This window comes from Mixophyes fleayi, chromosome 11, assembly GCF_038048845.1.
Source record: "Mixophyes fleayi isolate aMixFle1 chromosome 11, aMixFle1.hap1, whole genome shotgun sequence".
NCBI classification, from domain to species: domain Eukaryota; kingdom Metazoa; phylum Chordata; class Amphibia; order Anura; family Limnodynastidae; genus Mixophyes; species Mixophyes fleayi.
In genome coordinates, this window is record NC_134412.1 from 71,069,596 (window position 1) to 71,088,682 (window position 19,087).

Genomic DNA, 19,087 nt, shown 5'->3' on the forward strand with positions numbered 1-19,087 from the left:
GCAGGAGAATAAATACTGCGTACCAGCCTTCAGGGGTATGAGGTACTCCAGCTGTTGCAATGCATGCTGGGAATCTTAGTTCCACAGCAGCTAGAAAGTCACAGGTTACCCAATCAGGAGGTAAATCATAACTAGGGCTTTAACTACCAACCTTCTCTATCTCTACCAGGAATACCGCAGACAGAATGCTTACCGAGGCTGGCTAGGTGCTGCGGCTGAGGGCGCTTTAGCTTTTAACTTCTCTCCAAGTGGGTATTGAATGTTGGTGTATTCACGCTCCATTGTCCTGCCCCTCTGTAATGAAACATTTAAAAATATTAATAATAAAAAAAAGGACACAGAAAATACACACTGCTAAAATATAATAATGGGTACGTTGTCTCATAGCGGACGCACATTTTTGGACCACTAATCACTACATACTGAGCTAACCTCTCATAACATTCACAGGCATTCCCCGTTTAGCATGAGACCACAGAAAAGGACTTGATTTGCACAAACTGAAATGTATTGTGTGCCCACTTATTTTGTGGTTAGTATATTACCTATAATGACATGCCAGGTTATCTGGTCATATATGGAAATTAATTGTATGTATAAAGGATCAGTACGTTATTTGCACATATAGACCATTGAAGGCAATTAAAAGGTTAATCACAAATGTGTTGTAGTTTTATCCAACGTGGTCTGTTATTTTGGCTTTAGAGTTTGAGGCATAAGCTGGTATGCATACACTATAGACAAAACCCCAGCATTTTAGGAGGTAGACCCACTGAGGAATTACCTATTGTACAGATATTCCACATAAGGGGCTAGATTTACTAAACAGCAGGTTTGAAAAAGTGGAGATGTTGCCTATAGCAACCAATCAGATTCTAGCTGTCATTTATTTAGTACATTCTACAAAATGACAGCTAGAATGCGATTGGTTGCTATAGACAACGTCTCCACTTTTTCAAACCCGCAGTTTAATAAATATACCCCTAGATCTTCTTTTAAACAATATCAAGCAAACATTTTGCAATGTGACCACTAGTTAACTTTTTTTTTTCCCCCCATGAAACTTTATTTTACTCCAGTAAGAAAACGACATGACTTTTCCTCCCCCAACACACACACAGCCATATTTATTAGCATGTTCCACAAGGTGGCAGTGTTCTACAAGGTCAGCAGCAGGGATTGGCCTCTGTCTCCATTAGTCAGCAATCTCATGTTCAGTAAGCAGTTCTCTAAGGGGTCTTCAATAGAAGCACATATCCTACATTTAAAACAAACTGTATGAGATTTGTACAGGTCAAAATCGAGGCCGTCCCATTATACGGATCACACACACTGAAAAAGTATCTTTTATTACAACACTTGATTCAGTAACAGAATTTATCGTGTGTTAGAACATTAAACTCTTCGTTTCCCACAAAGAACTGCGTTTTTGAATTCTATATTTGTCCCAGCGAGCATGAAACTGTGTCCAAGAACTAGAAGGAGGATTTAAAACACATAAAAGTTTAGCTTCTTGTTTTAGAGAATATAAAATATTTTTTACAACAAATGGTGCAGTTCCCATAAACCTCTACAGGGCAAATACTTTAAGTCTTATTTTATTTACGGATTTTATTGTATAGGTCGCTGCCTGAGCCAAGGTAAGTTCACCAGCAATTCAGTTTCGACTATTCCGCAAATAAACGTTCTGCTGCCATCTCTGAACACGACAGCCCCTCACCTGCTCGTCCTCCAGATTTCTCTTCCTGGACTCAATGTATTTCTGCACGGCCATGTAGATAAATTTATACTGCGCCTCGGTCTGCACCATGCCCGAGCGCTGCTGTCTCACCATCTGAATGGTTTTCGGGATGTCGATGTCACAATCCAAACCTGTGGGTGGCAGTAGAGAGCACATGACCAACTATAGACCTTTCGATAACCACAAGAATAACTGATAAATGAAGAACACAATCTGCAGACAGCTGGTCACAGCCATACAAAGGGAAACCGTTTTCAAGATGAGCTCGGGGGGGTGGGGGGGGGTGGTTTACCTTGTCTGTTAATAATATCCACCAGCATATCTATCACTATGATTGTACCGGTACGGCCAATGCCAGCACTGTAAGAGAACAGAAACGCTGTTGTATCCAACGTGTCACATGACGGGGTAGCATTGCCTACTGGCTGCCCATAGGGGATTTAATACCTGCAGTGCACCACGATAGGCCCAGACCGCGGGGTACTAAGCTGAGCTGTATTAATTTCTTCCAGGAAGCATAGCACACCCCCTGGCTCGTTCGGGACACCATGGTCTGGCCAGCTCAGGTACTGATAATGCCAGATGCATCTTGGGGGTTCCTCCTGAAAAAGAGCAAAAATTGTGATAATTAGTATCTCACATGGAGACTACACCTGGACCAGTGTTACAGGGGCTCTTGTAGCCGTGTGGTCGGCTTCACCACTTTATAAACTTTTATAAATTCAAATAATTTAATATCGGTCACCTACACACGTTGACCTATTTACAAAGCACGCTGAAGGCACACACCAAATCACACCACACCAATCCACTAAGATGGTCGGCTTAATGCATATATATTCTACGCTGTATAGGTCCTTTGCCAGAGCTAGAAAGGTACATAATAAATAAGTTGGCTTTAAAAAAAAAATATACAAATTATTACCATTGCAGAGTCTTTATATGGTTCATTCCAATATGTCAGATGTGCTCAGAAAATATCCTGACAATAGGGTCTGTAAAGCTGTGTATACGGTGGTATGCCATACCGCCACTTCTCCTACTACCTGCATTGTAAGACTATCACGTTCCACTCACTTACATTCCCATAACATTTTCCATACTTCTACATTTCCACTGGTCTGTAATGACCCACCTAGAAGAATCTCTATACACCATACTTGTCAACTTTCCCTCGTTGGCTTCAGGGAGATCCCAGGGAAGGTGGGCGTGTGGGGGCAGGGCTTGACGAATCGCATAATTCTGGTTCCGTCCCTTAAATAATTGTCACACTTTTGGTCAATTACAGCAGGGTGCGGGGCTACGATGACAATATTTGCATCATTAAGCCCCGCCCCCACCACTTATTTATTGGGGGGGGCGAGAACCGGGAGGTTGCCCTGCTCTCCCGGGAGGTCTCCCAGACATTCCGGGAGAGTAGGCAACTGTACGTTGATTACGTCATTTAATTCTGATATGTATGCGATTGTTTTTTTGCTTTTTTTTCTCTTTGTTGATTGTTATGTTTGCACAATGAAAAATTACAATAAAAATACTGGATTAAAAAAAAAAAAAAAAAAAAAAAAGGAAAAGCAGCTCATGAATCTCTAGAGACTGAAATGTCTTTTACATTTCTGTCTCCATTACTGAAGTCATGTTGTCTTACCTGTCAGTTAAGTTTTAATCAAAGTAAGATTAATCAAAGTAAGTCTCCATGAAAATGGCCACCTCAATGGGCATCAATACATGGACATAGGACACAAGTTCTGATCTGTGTCATCATGCCACAGATTGCAAAGCCAACCACGTCTTGTACTGGCTCAGCATCAGGAGGAATGCCAGACTCTTCAGTGAGTGAGGGAGATCACCCCTATTTCAGGGAGTCTCCCTGACATTCAGGGAGAGTTGGCAAGTATATATTACAGTAAAAATAACTACTGAATTCAGTGATTTGTGACAGACTCTCTCAGGAATATGACAGCATCCATTGTCAGCAAAGAGCGAAAACAAAATACAGAGCTCTTCTGACAAGATAAGAGGCGCAGTTCCCTCTACTCCAACCAGGAGAATTGGATGTAGAGACAAAATGGTTAACATATAAAATGATACAACAGACTGTAATTCCTTCCTCTCTATTCTCCGGCACTGGCAATTACAGAAATGTCTCAGAGATGTGATGTCGGCAGCAGGTTTCCAGCCCCTGAACCCGCCAGATCGCTCTTACACAGATGAGACGTGAACGAGGGACGGTCTTTTATCCAATTACACAGGGGAGAGCAGTACTACAGAGGAACTGCCATTTTCCATGACAGAAAATAAGCTGCGGAAGTTGACATAAGTGTCACAACACTGACTGTAAATCCAGTCATTATCTGCAAATATTTCTGGAAAATGTAAAACAATTTACACAAATGGAAAATTCGATTCTGAGAGTGTGGCGCCTGACTTCCATGACTATTTGTGTTTCCTGCAGGCTAAGCAGTGCTGTCCTTACCGAACGTGATGACTGTACATTATGTTATAGGTACTGCTTAATACACAGTGATTTCTAGCACATTTGTAGGTTCATTGCACACAGTCTATCGCGTTTCCAGATAAGAATCGTCACTATATTCTCTATACACTCTGTGTGTACAGGTATCTCCAGTATGACACATGCCCTATATACAGTCTATTGTGTTTACTATATATGGCATAATGTACCCCCCCAATACTGTAAATTATAGGTATAAACGTAGTTACAGAGGAGTCACTTAACCATATATGGTCGCAACCAGTAGTAAGAGGTACATTATCCCTTACAATAAATATATTTTTATTGACAAAAAGTAAAAAAATAAAATAAAAATAAAATACAAACAAAACAAAAACCACAGAAAACGCAAGAACACCGACACACAAATATGTAGAGATAGGTACACACTGAAACACACAGACGGACACCCACTACATTTATAATATTTACATTAACACCGCCCTGCCCGCATCATCCACCCTCCCATAGCGCAGAGATGATTACACCTCATCTGTCTCCCTTTTGTAGAACGTCGCCAGTGGCAGAATTGCCGTGGGTGCGTCCACTAGGGGGCCCTGAGCAGACCCAAGCCTTGTTATGGGGCCCTGAGGAGACCCAAGCCTTGTTATGGGGCCCTGAGCAGACCCAAGCCTTGCTATGGGGCCCTGAGCAGACCCAAGCCTTGCTATGGGGCCCTGAGCAGACCCAAGCCTTGCTATGGGGCCCTGAGCAGACCCAAGCCTTGCTATGGGGCCCTGAGCAGACCCAAGCCTTGCTATGGGGCCCTGAGCAGACCCACGCCTTGCTATGGGGCCCTGAGCAGACCCACGCCTTGCTATGGGGCCCTGAGCAGACCCACGCCTTGCTATGGGGCCCTGAGCAGACCCACGCCTTGCTATGGGGCCCTGAGCAGACCCAAGCCTTGCTATGGGGCCCTGAGCAGACCCAAGCCTTGCTATGGGGCCCTGAGCAGACCCAAGCCTTGCTATGGGGCCCTGAGCAGACCCAAGCCTTGCTATGGGGCCCTGAGCAGACCCAAGCCTTGCTATGGGGCCCTGAGCAGACCCAAGCCTTGCTATGGGGCCCTGAGCAGACCCAAGCCTTGCTATGGGGCCCTGAGCAGACCCAAGCCTTGCTATGGGGCCCTGAGCAGACCCAAGCCTTGCTATGGGGCCCTGAGCAGACCCAAGCCTTGCTATGGGGCCCAGCGTTGTGTTCCACTGCTGGTTGTTGCTACTGACCATGTACTACCCTGTAAGAAGACTTTCTCGGATCTTACTTTTTGGGGCAGAGTCTCTCCTATCCCACATTGGATAAATACCATAAAAGCCCTGGGATAGCAGACGCGCTAACACAGTGACCCGACTGGTGATGTCAGAGTAACCGGCAGAGCCGCGGTGCATCTCCTTACAGGGTGGTTACACGATCAGCGGCAAAAGCCACCATTCTTCAGAAGGAAGACAGATGGATCATACCTGAGGCAGAGGGAACGCTATTAATCACAACTATACTTAATAAGCGCCTCTCAAATGTAGCCCAACTGCCTTTCATACCATGGTGCTCCCAGCCAAACATCACATGTGCCCAGACAATGTTTATAATTGCAACATCAAAAGAGAAATTGTCTGGCTCTCGTAATATCATTCGGAAGAAATCCTCTTCCTCATTGCACAGAAGAGAACAGGTTTGTGTGGTGTCCTTTCATTTAATAGGAGTTCACCCTGTACTAAAACAATCTTATATGGCTTTGTTTTTACGCCTGGTAACATTTCAGACGTCAGGCACACAGTAAGCAAACTGTATAAGGCACACTGTATGAGATTATTGTAGTCAGGCAAGATAACCGGTCCTGTGATCAGTGGTTACGTTACAGGCCGGCAGTGATCGCCTACTGAATATCATTACAGGCACAAACAACTATTTATGTGCTTTCAAATAAAACAAACTGTGCAAGGTGACATACTAACAACATGACACTGAGCATGAGAAGGCAGAGCTCAAATCCCTGCGCGGGCCAGTACTTATAGATATCTATTACCTGCCCAGTTAATGGATATTCAAAATGGTGCCTACTGTGTGAAAAGAGATTAAAAAAAAAAAAAAAAAAAAAAGGTATAAAATTAAATAAAACCATGGTTTGTTTAATTAGGGCATTTTGGAATCTAGCAGACAGATTCGCTTTCAGGAATTCAAGATTTCAGTGGCAAGATACAAGAATGTCCTAATATCATATAGACCACACATACTTTCCCTCTTTCCCTAGCACCCCTATGTAGGGAATCAAGGGGGACGAGAGTGGCAGATGAGGAATAGCAAAATACTGGATGATTTCCTCACTTCCATGACCAATAAGCCTTTGTTATTTGTATCCCCAAACTGCAAATGAGTTCTGGTCAATGCGTCTGCTGAAAGACAAGCGTCACTTTAACAGCTGCTGGACCAATCACCGCCCCCTTCTTTATACAGAATGCCACCGGTATTAAGAAAGAGCTACAGAGAAGGAGAAGGCAGCACCAGAAAACTGTTCGATAGAAGAAGGTGACGGCTGTCTTACAGCTGCATCCAAACATGGTAATTCAGGTTACAGGTCTTCCACTTAGAAAGCGCTTTAGCCGCTTACCCTTTCCAGATGTGACATCTGTAACTCCCGCAGAATATAATCCTTCTCTAGGTGCACGGCCAGGCTCAGCACCCGGATGAAGCCGTAGTCCTTGCTGCAGTTCTCATCTGGCCAATAGCGAAAACATTTTTTCTGAAATGTCAGAGACAAAAGTGCTTTTAGAGGATAGCATTAGTATATGTTCTCTGTGTATCATCTACTCTGTTCAGTGTTCTGCTCAGTGTGTAGGGATCTTCAGCCCTGTATTCACGGTTTTATTCCAACACTACTGGGGGGGCGACTGCGAGTCTCTAACATACCACTGAACTTGTAGAGTCCTTACTGACACTACTAACCATCCGCCCCCGTTACATCTGAACTTATTATTCTAGGTCAGGATTAAACATTACAGGACGACAACAAAAGAGGATGCACAAAATAAATGAAAGCTAGAATCTGATTGGCTGCTATAGGCAACATCCCCACTTTTTCAAACCTGCAGCTTAGTAAATCTAGCCCTAAGGCTCAAATTCTAACCTCATACTGTTCTAACAATAGCCTCCTGGAGAATATAAGCGGTAAACAATGTCCCTTTATTTGTTTTAAATAAATGCCCCCCATAATATTTTCAGCACTATTGACTTTGGTATAATTTATTCTGATTTAATTTTCCTAATTCGATTTAAAATATATATTGTTGATAGATGAGGAAGGAATGCAAAAGTAAAGTATAACTATCCTTCAGCAGTAGTGTGTCACTGTTCCCAGATCCCAGGTGTCAGTGACCATCAGGAGACACCAAATAAAACTTCATGTTAGCTAATAGAGAATGTATCTGGTAAACGGGAAAAAAACGGAAATTACGGTTTGCCGTGGGGGGCGGGGCCAAAATGATGCAATTCACCGCGAATCGCGTTATTTTGTCAGGTAATTACGGGATGCGGGAGACTTGCCTGCTTTACCGGGAGACCGACCCGAATTTCGGGAGTCTCCCGGACACTCCGGGAGAGTTGGCAAGTATAGTTACCATATACTCGCTCTCGTTTGGACTGTTCATGTGTTTCCATGAGGATGCATTATTGTCAAAACTACATGTTAGCGATTATTATTATTCAATAAATGATGCTTTGGGAAAAGTTGGGGGCCGCAAAATTGTTTTTAAAAAAGTTGGGAGAGCCGCCACTTAGACAGTACTGGTCTAGATTGTCTCAGAATCCCTGGGTGGCTAATGAGTCCTGGCAGATGTAGCCAGAGAATAACTATAGGAGTTAAGGAAACTAAAACAAGTCAACTAAGTACCCAAAACTCCCCATACTACAAGGTCCAGTAGTGGCAGACAGGCCTACGCAGCTTACGCGTGAGCGCTCCATCTCTTTGGTGGTCATGACAATGACATGCGTGTTCTCCTGATACACCATGGACCAGAAGTCGCACACCGTGTTCTGCAGGCATCCCTGAGTGGCTATATACATTTTACAGGGCTGGGTACCACGGAAGTCATCCAGAGCACTCTGTGGATAAATACAATACAGACATTATAAGGGATCGCCACAACATAAAGAAACCTTTTTTGTACTATTGCAGAGTTCTATTCCCTGGATGATAGGAGTCTTTTTAAAAGGAAAAGAAAGCTTGCAATCCATTTATAATGTCTTGAGTTTTATAAATGTTTTGCAAGCTTGCTGGGTCAAATCATATTGGTTCTATAAAGTCTAACGGGTATATTTGCTAAACTGTGGGTTTATAAAAGTGGAGATGTTGCCTATAGCAACCAATCAGATTCTAGCTGTCACATTGTAGAATGTACAAAATAAATAACTAGACTCTGATTGGTTGCCTACAGGCAACATCTCCACTTTTAAAAACCCACAGTTTACTAAATATACTCCTAACCATTTCTGGTGCTTCAGATCTACGGTCAAATAAATATAATACGTGAGGTCTTCTCTCTTCCCACAACATCTCTCACTGGGGAATAGGAGGACGTGATAAATGCTCATTTCTATAAATAGTACAATAACAAAATCAACTACAAATAAAATATAATCTAAAGTGGCAAAAGCACAGTGAGACTGATGCATGTTCCAAGTCCCTTTAAATGGCATATCTAGCATGAAATGTTTCTTATGCCAATGAACGCAAAGGACACTTACGGCTGCCCATGACCTGAAGGGCAGAATGGGCGTAGCAAGGGGTGCACAAGTATAGGCAATGTACAGTAAGGCCATGCTAACGTGGATGCTGCCGATTCAAGTCCTGGGTTTGTCTATGTTTTTTTTTGTTTTGGTTTTTCAGCCGTAACATTTTCACCAGCTATAGGGCAGGTGTCACGGCACCGTCTTTGCATTAAAAACGACACATATGAGTACTACTAGATAGCAAATAACATTTCTATGCAAGAGAATATAAAAACGCATTGTATGTACAGTACACATTAAGAACATCTTGATTTATGTATTTAATGTAAAAAAATATATATATTTTTACAAAATATTTTTATCAATGGCTATAGTATTAAGAGTTCATTTATTTTATAGAATGGTTTTATTTTTTTTTGCCTGCGTTCTGATGGGACTTTATATTGCACATATGCATGTGTGAATCCTGCATTGTGTCCTGTCTGTTAAAATACAGCACGTAACGTCTAGCCAGACCGTACGTTTACCCAGATTCAAATTGAAACGTGAATTTGAATATGATCGGAACTATGCTCAAGTTCCGTGCTTGTTTTTTTAAACACAAGTTTATATTACGCCCTAACATGAAGGAGGCCCTATATTCTTACCATTAGCATATACTATTTTGCATATATGCTTTGTGTTCATTCACTTTATATGGGGAAACACAAATGTGATTTTTTTTCATTAGTTAAGACAAGAACTGTCTCACTCATCTGATTCATCTATTGTGTCCAAATGTTCTCAGAGCAAGCTCCGCCCACTTATGACATCACTCAGGTGTTGCTGAACAGTGAACACAAAACACAATTTAATATCATCACTAATTTATTGTGTTCATTTACACATTTCTACACTTAATTAACACATTTTCTGTCACAAAAACCCCCAGCTTGTAGTCTATTCCTCAACGGCCCTGGGTATTGCATTCCCGCCCCCTCTGGGCCCTTCTGGTCCTCTCTCATTCAGCCCACAGACGCTACTCTTCCCTAAACAGTCTCCCACATCTTCCCCCCTCTTACATTCACATGAAAGTGCTCAATAATGTCTTACACAGTTACCTTGATGTAATTGGCATTGATGTAATCTGACCCTGGAACGCTCTCATCTGTATCTCTCAACGCCACCCTTGTGGTGTCAACTGCACAAAAGAGGAGGAGATCAGGTTTAGTTTTTATCGCTATTTTATAGTTCTGAGTTTTTCAGGAATGAAAATTAACAATTAATGAAATTAAGAGCAAGCAGCTGCGTTGGTTTCTGCTCTGTAACGTGATACGGCTGAAGCTCCCGTGTCTGGTTCTTGTTAGGATGTGAGAAATCGCTAATTCACGGGGAGAAACTGGTTACACTGCTCAGAGAAAAGCTTGCAGGAAACATGCACGTTAAAAGGATCTACCATTGGATTATATTTACAAAGGGCACAGAGAAGTGTATTTATATTTGCCTAAAACAAAAACCGTCAGCTGGGACTGGGATTTCCCTGAGCGCAAACCAGATGGACCAACCTCTTTATATAAGCAACTTTCCAAAACACTGCCCTTTAAGTGCCCACTTCACCCTTATATTACATCACCATTTATATAGCACCACTAATTCCGCAGCGCTGTACAGAGAACTCACTCACATCAGTCCTTGCCCCACTGGAGCTTACAGTCTAAATTCCCTAACATACACACACACACAGAGACTCTAGGGTTAATTTGTTAGCAGCCAATTAACCTACGAGTATGTTTTTGGAGTGTGGGAGGAAAGCCACGCAAACACGGGGAGAACATACAAACTCCACACAGATAAGGCCATGGTTGGGAATTGAACTCATGACCCCAGTTCTGTGAGGCAGAAGTGCTAACCACTAAACCACCGTGCTGCCCCCACCGCTCTGGGAAATAAGGAGCTCTCATTAACGCTTAACCTTTTATTTTAAATTCTTTTCAGGGCACACAAATGCACCCCAACCACATTTGGTACGCCTATCTGCACAGATCACGGCTGTCTAGTGGAAGCCAGCAGCACCTCACAATCAGGTACAAACACTCATGCTGTTTGTGTTGATGAACCTATGAGCCGCTCCTACATGAATGTTCCAAGTTTACACAGTCACCTCCTTTACTGACAATTTAAATCCCACCACTACACACAGTGGAGATGGACATTTCGAGGGCAGATTCGAATTTGCGTAGGAAAATAACCAATTCATTCACTAGATAACAGTGGCATCACTACGGCACTTCATGATCAATACTCACAAGGTTCTCCTAGTGAAGTGCTTAGCCTGCATTCTCATCAGTATTGGTCCAGCCCAAAATGGCTGCCACCGCTGTGTGCAGATGGCCGCTGCAATTAAAACTGGTAAAGCAGGAGATGTCCTGGCAAACCTGGCGCCGTTTTCCCTTTATGTACATGGCAGCACAGAGATTTTTCCAGAGTGCTGAAACTTTCCATCTAATTCCTAAGAGGTGTTTGCATACATTGCACATGTATAAGCTTGTAATAGGTATGCTTCTATTCTACTACAGAACTGTCAGGTAACATTACTAGTAAAAACAAATCCTGTATATCTGTAAATCCAGAATTTTGTAAAAATCTGACCTCAGAGGAAGTAGAACATAACGTGGTGTGTGGTACATGAGGTTTGCTTGAAAAGTCAATTTGAACACATTTATTTCACAAATTAAAACCTACACAGCCCAAGCAGCCCTGAACCTCAATAAAGCACAGAGAGTTCTGAAAGAAGATATAAGAATACAGCTCCGTTCTCCTTTGTACACTGCTGTTCCCAGGGGAAAGATGGCCGCCGCACTTACAAGGTAGAATGTTCTTGTATCTGTTTTTGCTTTTGTTCTCTGGCCGCTGTCCTTCCTTTCTGGGATAGAGCAGTTTACATTCTTGCTGCTGAAGCATCTGCACAATGGGAAGAAAATTATATTTCACACTAGAACATGCACACGAATTACCAGAAAAACACAAGAATGCACAGAGGCAGAATACAAGACATAACATCACGGGACAGGGTATAAATCTGTACACAGGGCATGGGAAATCTAACCCCCATCACCAAAGAATTCTCTCATAGCAGCATTTTGTCCGTCTGACACACATAACACCTTCAATTTCACAATGTTTAGCGTGTTTGAGGCATTTTCTCTCACATGTGGCAGGTACGTTTCACAGTATATTTATAGTGCTGTGACATTTCAAAGCTAGAACAGTTCTATTCCACTTGGGATTAGTCATTTGAAGTCATAGCTGAGACTAGAAAGAAAATCTTGTTTTATATACATAGTTTTATTCTGCCAAATAAATCTCTAACTAGGGCCTATACTTTCCTAATGATAGAGCATAATTTTAAGATTATCACAGACCCACACAACAAAATTTACCTCAAACTCTTCCCAGAATCCCTGTTTGGCCTTCTCTGTGTTGTCAGCCATTTTGTTAAGTTCTCGTACTCTAGTTTCAATGTTGGCTGCGTTGATCCGTGTTGCATTGAATGGCTGAAAAGTGAAAAATTTAGTTTATAAAGGAGTTTAAAAGGCGGATTATTTACAAGGAGGTAAACAATGGTAGCTATCTGTAGCGTTACTGCATGAGGAGATTACGTTTGAGTTACCTGTTTAAGATGCACCACAGCTCCTGACTTCTCTACCATTGGGTTCTTCTTGTAGTGCTCCAACAGGTCTGTCAGTGTATCAAAGCGCTCACCTCCTCCTACATCGTATTTACCGTCGGGCTGAAATATGGGACAGATCAAGTTGAATCAGTGAGACTATAAAAAGGTTTTATTTCTTTGCATCTGTGGAATCTCCCGATTGTTACCTGGAACCGGATCATGACGTGAGTGACACGAGATTTACGCTCCCCATTCTCCAGCTTCTCTTCGCTTGTTAAAACAGACAGCACAAAGTCCCCCGGCTTGCTCTGGCTTTCCCGCACCAGAAAGCTTCCAGGCTTTCCCTTTTCCAATAGCAGCTTCTCGGCTTCACGTCCTGACAGATGTCCATGGTACCATCTAAATAGAAAGGGACTTCTGAATTGTTTTCGCTTCAATAATCTATATTTTTCTCTAATGATCTAATTCAGGGTTGGACAACCTGTGGCTCTCCTGATGTTGTGAAACTACAAATCCCAGCATATCCTGCCAGCTATCCGCTGGCTTGTCTACTACACTTACTGACAAAGACCACAGAGAAAAGGGATCTAAAACAGACTATGGGCTAGATTTACTAAGCTGCGGGTTTGAAAAAGAGGGGATGTTGCCTATAGCAACCAATCAGATTCTAGCTGTCATTTTGTAGAAAGTACTAAATAAATGAAAGCTAGAATCTGATTGGTTGCTATAGGCAACATCCCCACTTTTTCAAACCCGCAGCTTAGTAAATCTAGCCCCATGTGTCAAAAAATTCAGAAACAGCAGTCGGTGCAAACTGTTAAACAAGTTAAAGCACAGCTCTATCAATTTATTAGAAAACGACAAATTAATACAAGTATACAGATCAGCCCACATGGAGAGGCGGTATTGTGTTGCAGATCAATTCTAAGTAATGCCTTGCTGTAAACCACAAAATCTATAAAGGCTGTTTTATAGAGTGTTCCCACAGGTTGCCAAAACCTAGGTCGTGGCTTAAACCCCACGTTGTTTTTTAACTTTATTGTTACACAGAAGCATACAAGCAGAATACGTGCCCAGCTAATTGCTCTGCTAGGGAATGACTCGCACACAGCTTCAGCACACTCTAATCCAGGCTGCCTGTAGCAGTCAAGAATTCTTTCCTAGGATTAACCAGCAGTAATTCTATTTACCAAAGTGGCTAACGGGCTTCTGCCAGTCAGGTTCAGTTGTAAAGCAAAAAAGAAAATGTACTTGCAGCAAATAATTCTTGCAGCGTTAAATATAGAGAGAATCTGGAGATTAACAGACCTTTGTTACCTACAGCAAAGCAAGTTTAACAATGCAAATGAAAGGATGAAAGACCAACTAAATATGAACGTTAAGAAATACGAGTAGGTCTCGTCTTTATATTTTGTGTTCTTATTATGAGCAAGCGAGTCTTTTGTCTCTTTATTTAGTGTATACCAAATAACAGTCTTGACATCACAACCGGGACGCTGCCCTTAGGGTGAGAAAGGCTTCCTGACCTCTGAGCTCAAACATCTTCCTCTACTGTCTTACCAGCAACTTCACTGCATGCATTAAGTTTGTTTGTAATTATCTAATCACATAAAGCATTCAGATAACACAGAAAATGCATTGGACTCGGCACACTTAAAACAGTCTCCCAACTCCCAACTGCGTTCCCAAGTGCCTACAGGAGTGTATCTGCTCATCTCCCTTCGTAGATTCATCCAATGTAAAAGTATATATCAGTGTTCGCTAACCTGTGACACTCCAGGTGTTGTGAAACTACAAGTCCCAGCATGCTATGCCAATATATAGCAGCTTATTGCTGGAAGGGTATGCTGGGACTTGTAGTTTCACAACACCTGGCGTGTCACAGGTTAGCCAACACTGGTATATATCAAAACCGGGGAGTGGTCACCAATCTTGCTCTATCACCAATATCTATTGAAAGCAGGTGATGGCATTACATGATGATCTCAGTTAAAAAGTACATTACCCCATACTATACGTCACCCCCCCTGGGAAAAAAATAAATAAAATTAAAAGAAATCACATTTATTCTGTAACTCCATTCTTTCTAAATTAGTGATTAGCAATGTCATTACGTAGGAAGCACTAGAGTTGTGGTATAGAAGTATATATTAACTACAAGCTCCATATACCCAATTCAGGAGGCAAACCAAATAGTCACCTTGACCTATAAACACATTGGTAACTATAGGAATGATCAAAGTTAGGCATCTAGAATAACCTTAAATGTCTTCTAAGACTGACATTTCAGGTACATAGTCATGTTCAATCTAATATTTCACTACAGTTCTGTTAAAAACTTAAATTGAGTGTTTAAGTCATACCTGCCTACTCTCCCGGGAATTCCGGGAGGCTCCCGAATTTCAGGGAGTCCTCCCAGACGAGTAGGCAAAACTCCTGAAATTTGGCGAAACTCACGGGAGTGAATGGAGGGGGCAGGGCTTAATCGCGTCATTCAGCTCCACCCCCTCCATTCAATGGCGACGCGAAATGTTCACTACGCCCTCTTGCTAGCCCATGTCACATGACGGGGGAGAAATCTTAAAAGTGGGCATGTATGGTTTAAGTTTGTATTACCGTGCAATACAAATACAATAATTGTATTGCAAAGTAATAAAAACTTAAACACTCAGAATGCTGAAGCCACCTACTGACCTTTATGACAGCATCTGAACTGGATCTGATGCCGCTCAAAGCGGAGACTGCAGTCTAGTAAGCTGCTGTGACATCACTTGCCCACACACTGTGCATTTCTACAAGTCTGACGCTCACATTCTGTATGCTCAGCTAGAGAGGCACTACCTTCCTGACATGGCAACTGCTTCTGAGTGGTGTAAGAAGGCAGGTACACTATATGCTCACTTATATAAAGAGTTTTCCATGGATCAGACGGAACCGACATTTTAATTAACCCATTGGTGACGCTCTATGTGTGCGCTTTCATTCCAAGGAAGTCTTGTTTTTCTACATTATGACTGCTGCAAAATGATGGATTGCTTTCAAGGGTATTCATTATATATATTGGTGGTTAGCACTTCTGCCTCACAGCACTGGGGTCATGAGTTCAATTCCCGACCATGGCCTTATCTGTGTGGAGTTTGTATGTTCTCCCCGTGTTTGCGTGGGTTTCCTCCCACACTTCAAAAACATTAGATTGCAAGCTCCAATGGGGCAGGGACTGATGTGAATGAGTTCTCTGTACAGCGCTGCGGAATTAGTGGCGCTATATAAATAAATAGAAGATGATGATGATTCTTTCCACAACATACAGATTACATACATTTTATGGGTAAGATGGGAAGGGGTATAAATATATAAAGGCCATCAAATTGCATTAACATGAGTGATACTTAAAATACTTTGTATATTATCTTTGTAATTTGCATTCAAGGAGTCAGAGTGTGTATATATGTGTGGAGCAGGGTGAGCACAATATGTTATATACAAATACAGTACACACAGTGTGTGAATACAGCAATATTCCCAATATCCGGGGAGTGACCCTGTAAAAGCAATAGACTGCCCCAACCTACATCTCCGAAAAAAACAAAAAACGGGGGGGGGGTAGAAAAGCAGCCAGGACATAACTCAACTCCCCAAAGGCGGGACAAGAGATACGTAGCCAAAGAAGCTTTTGGGAGTCATTTCTATTGATGCCAATAGATGTACATTTTCCCTGGATCCTAGATGTGACGGTTTGTCTCCCGAATTCTACATTATTTTGTCCACCAGTCTAGATCCACAGATCCTTTGCAAAGCAGAACTATTTCCATAAAACCTCAGTCTTTGTAACATGACGACGCAGAAAAAAAAAATCCTGGCACACTATACATAGCTGGGAATTCTTCAGCAGGGGAAGTAGTCAGGAGTTTGAATTGATAGACCCAGAATGCCTGTGCATACTTCCAGCTATGCTGCTCAGACTGCTCTGTAACACGATCGCATAGGAGAGAAGAGGGAAAGGCATGCTAAGCCTCCGAAAACCCTACACAATTTGTTTGCAGGTTGCCTAGCAACAACACAGAACCACATAATATTAAAAAATTATTATTAGATATAGCACCAACATTTTTTATTATTTTAAACCGTAAAGCACTGCCATATTTTTCCTACAGCGACTTCGGTTACACATTCACCACAGCAACAGTCAGAAAGAACGGGAACGTTGCAACAAGGGGTTAATATTTCTGGATGGGGAAAGTACAATAACGTCTAATGTATGAAATTGGTGGAGAACGGGAGGAAAGCGAGATGTGGATGGCTTTTATACTACTCCGCAGGGAAACTGGAGATATGATGTGCCAAAAATATGCAGAAGGAAATCGCTCAATATTTAGCCTCGTAAAATTAAAGCTTAAATGGAGCCCTTTATTTCCTCACACACACATTTGCATCGCTTCTTCTCTAATTCCCAACAAGCACTCAGAAATGCATTGTGAAAAGTTTATTTACTACCAACAAAAAACAAAAAAAAAATGTTAAAAATTTCCTATTGATTTCTAGGCTTACATAACCCTTTTCACACAGAGACTGAACAAGAACAGTCACTTCCAAATCAATATTGCAGTTTACTTTATGAACTTCATGAAGCTGTTCCGAGATATTTTATTTATTCATTGGGAAGTGAGAAAAACCATACAGATCTGCCATACTCCAGGGACCTCGCAGATGTATCTGCTGTAAAGACTGTAAAATAAATTCCCCTGGGGCTTCTGGGAGGTAATGACACCAGCTGGATGCTAGACTGACACCACCAATGAATGATGGGTAATAGGACCAGTGACTTTTTTTTTTGTTATATAATTACTAAAGAACATTTAAAGTATTTAATGGATTCTAAAACATATATATTTAGGATTTCTACAGCCCTTAAAACAAATCATGTATGTCGTAAAATGTAATATATCTCCAATTAAAAGTGGATTAGGACAACAACATTATAAGGTGGGTACAGGACATATAAATTGTTCCAGAACGGTTTATATGGTTTCAGATATGTCACTTTACGGTCTTTTCCCTTCTCTGCCTGACGCCAGTGGGAAGGGACTCCAAGCAGTATATATAGATTTTACCTGTCATTGGGCTCTGTAAGAGGGGGGGGGAGATCAAGAAAGGAACCAGTTCTTTCGACTTTATACATGCAGCACAGTGGCTTAGTGGTTAGTACTTCTGCATTACAGCACTGGGGTCATGAGTTCGATTCCCGACCATGGCCTTATCTGTGTGGAGTTTGTATGTTCTCCCTGTGTTTGCGTGGGTTTCCTCCGGGTGCTCCGGTTTCCTCCCACACTCCAAAAACATACTGGTAGGTTAGTCGGTTGCAATTAAATTGCCCTTAGTGTCTGAGTCTGTGTCTGTGTGTGTGTCTGTGTGTGTGTGTTTTCGGGAATTTAGACTGTAAGCTCCAATGGGGCAGGGACTGATGTGAGTGTGTTCTCTGTACAGCACTGGGGAATCAGTGGCGCTATATAAATAGATGGTGGGGATATGATTACATTAAACCGGGTGCAAAACCTTTTTTGGCTGAGGGTAGCGTTGGGAGACTGAACTTATTTGAAGAAGCTGCAATAAAACTTGCTTATACATAATAAACGCTATATAAGTAGATGATGGTCTAATACAGCTCACTGTTTGACACCAGGGTTGTGTTAGGTGGACATGCCACAGTATATCTGGACAGCAACTCCAGTACCTCTGGTGTATTAACATTTACATTACAGCAATGGTGTATTCCAGAAAACAGCAAGGCCAGTTATAGAACTTATACTGCGCTACCAATTTGTAATGCGAAGTCGCTAAGCCTGGAAATATAAGATCCAATGTTAATATGAGCAAGTCTTCTAAGTGTACAAATATTCCCACTGCACTTTCAATATAGAACGATTGCTAAACAAGGTATAAGACGGCAGTGGGAAATTGTGTATTCAACTAGCCTTGTCAGCCTACTACCAGATAGTTTCATTTAAAACATCAAAGCTAGAAGTTTTTTAAACTTCTACAATGTTTAACGCAATCTGTCCACCTTCTCTCATCTACAAAGGATGTCAGCAGTAATTAGAGAGGGACAGTCAACAAATTTCAGAATCACACATCATGCACTGTTGAATGTTAACTGGCTGTGACAGGTCCACTGTGCTATGTCCTACGTTACGAAGCAGAAGGACCTTTAACAAGAGAAGACGTAGGTACCAACATGGCGGCTATCGCTTGATGGTGGTTTCAGCACGCTGTGAGCCCTTACTGTTTATTGAACAAACTCATATGTGACGCTGTTTTTAGGAGAGAGACCATACTTCACAGTACTCAGTGTGATGCACCGTAGATTCCTAATTACTATCAGACATAGTAAACTAAGTGCTATTATGTAGTTATCCAATAGCAAAAATTTGGCATACGACCAGGACAAATTCCTTGCAGCTCCAACCAT

At 41.9% G+C, this 19,087-nt stretch overlaps 2 protein-coding genes across 2 annotated transcripts in view; both read right to left on the minus strand.

Moving 5' to 3' along the window:
- The window catches only part of LOC142107896 (tyrosine-protein phosphatase non-receptor type 11-like), a 95,466-nt gene that overhangs the window by 1,685 nt on the left and 74,694 nt on the right, over positions 1–19,087 (minus strand). The window contains exons 4-14 of the mRNA XM_075191550.1: positions 12,828–13,020; positions 12,622–12,741; positions 12,392–12,505; positions 11,816–11,912; positions 10,073–10,152; positions 8,190–8,345; positions 6,856–6,987; positions 2,189–2,343; positions 2,034–2,101; positions 1,721–1,872; positions 194–294 (exon numbers count right to left, since the gene is read on the minus strand). Of these exons, the coding sequence (XP_075047651.1) occupies positions 194–294; positions 1,721–1,872; positions 2,034–2,101; positions 2,189–2,343; positions 6,856–6,987; positions 8,190–8,345; positions 10,073–10,152; positions 11,816–11,912; positions 12,392–12,505; positions 12,622–12,741; positions 12,828–13,020 (1,368 nt within the window). The remainder of the gene's footprint in view (positions 1–193; positions 295–1,720; positions 1,873–2,033; positions 2,102–2,188; positions 2,344–6,855; positions 6,988–8,189; positions 8,346–10,072; positions 10,153–11,815; positions 11,913–12,391; positions 12,506–12,621; positions 12,742–12,827; positions 13,021–19,087) is intronic.
- AGRN (agrin) overlaps positions 18,953–19,087 on the minus strand; it is a 434,643-nt gene continuing 434,508 nt past the window's right edge. Inside the window, exon 41 of the transcript XR_012680036.1 lies at positions 18,953–18,962. The gene's annotated coding sequence lies outside the window, so the exon portion shown is untranslated. The remainder of the gene's footprint in view (positions 18,963–19,087) is intronic.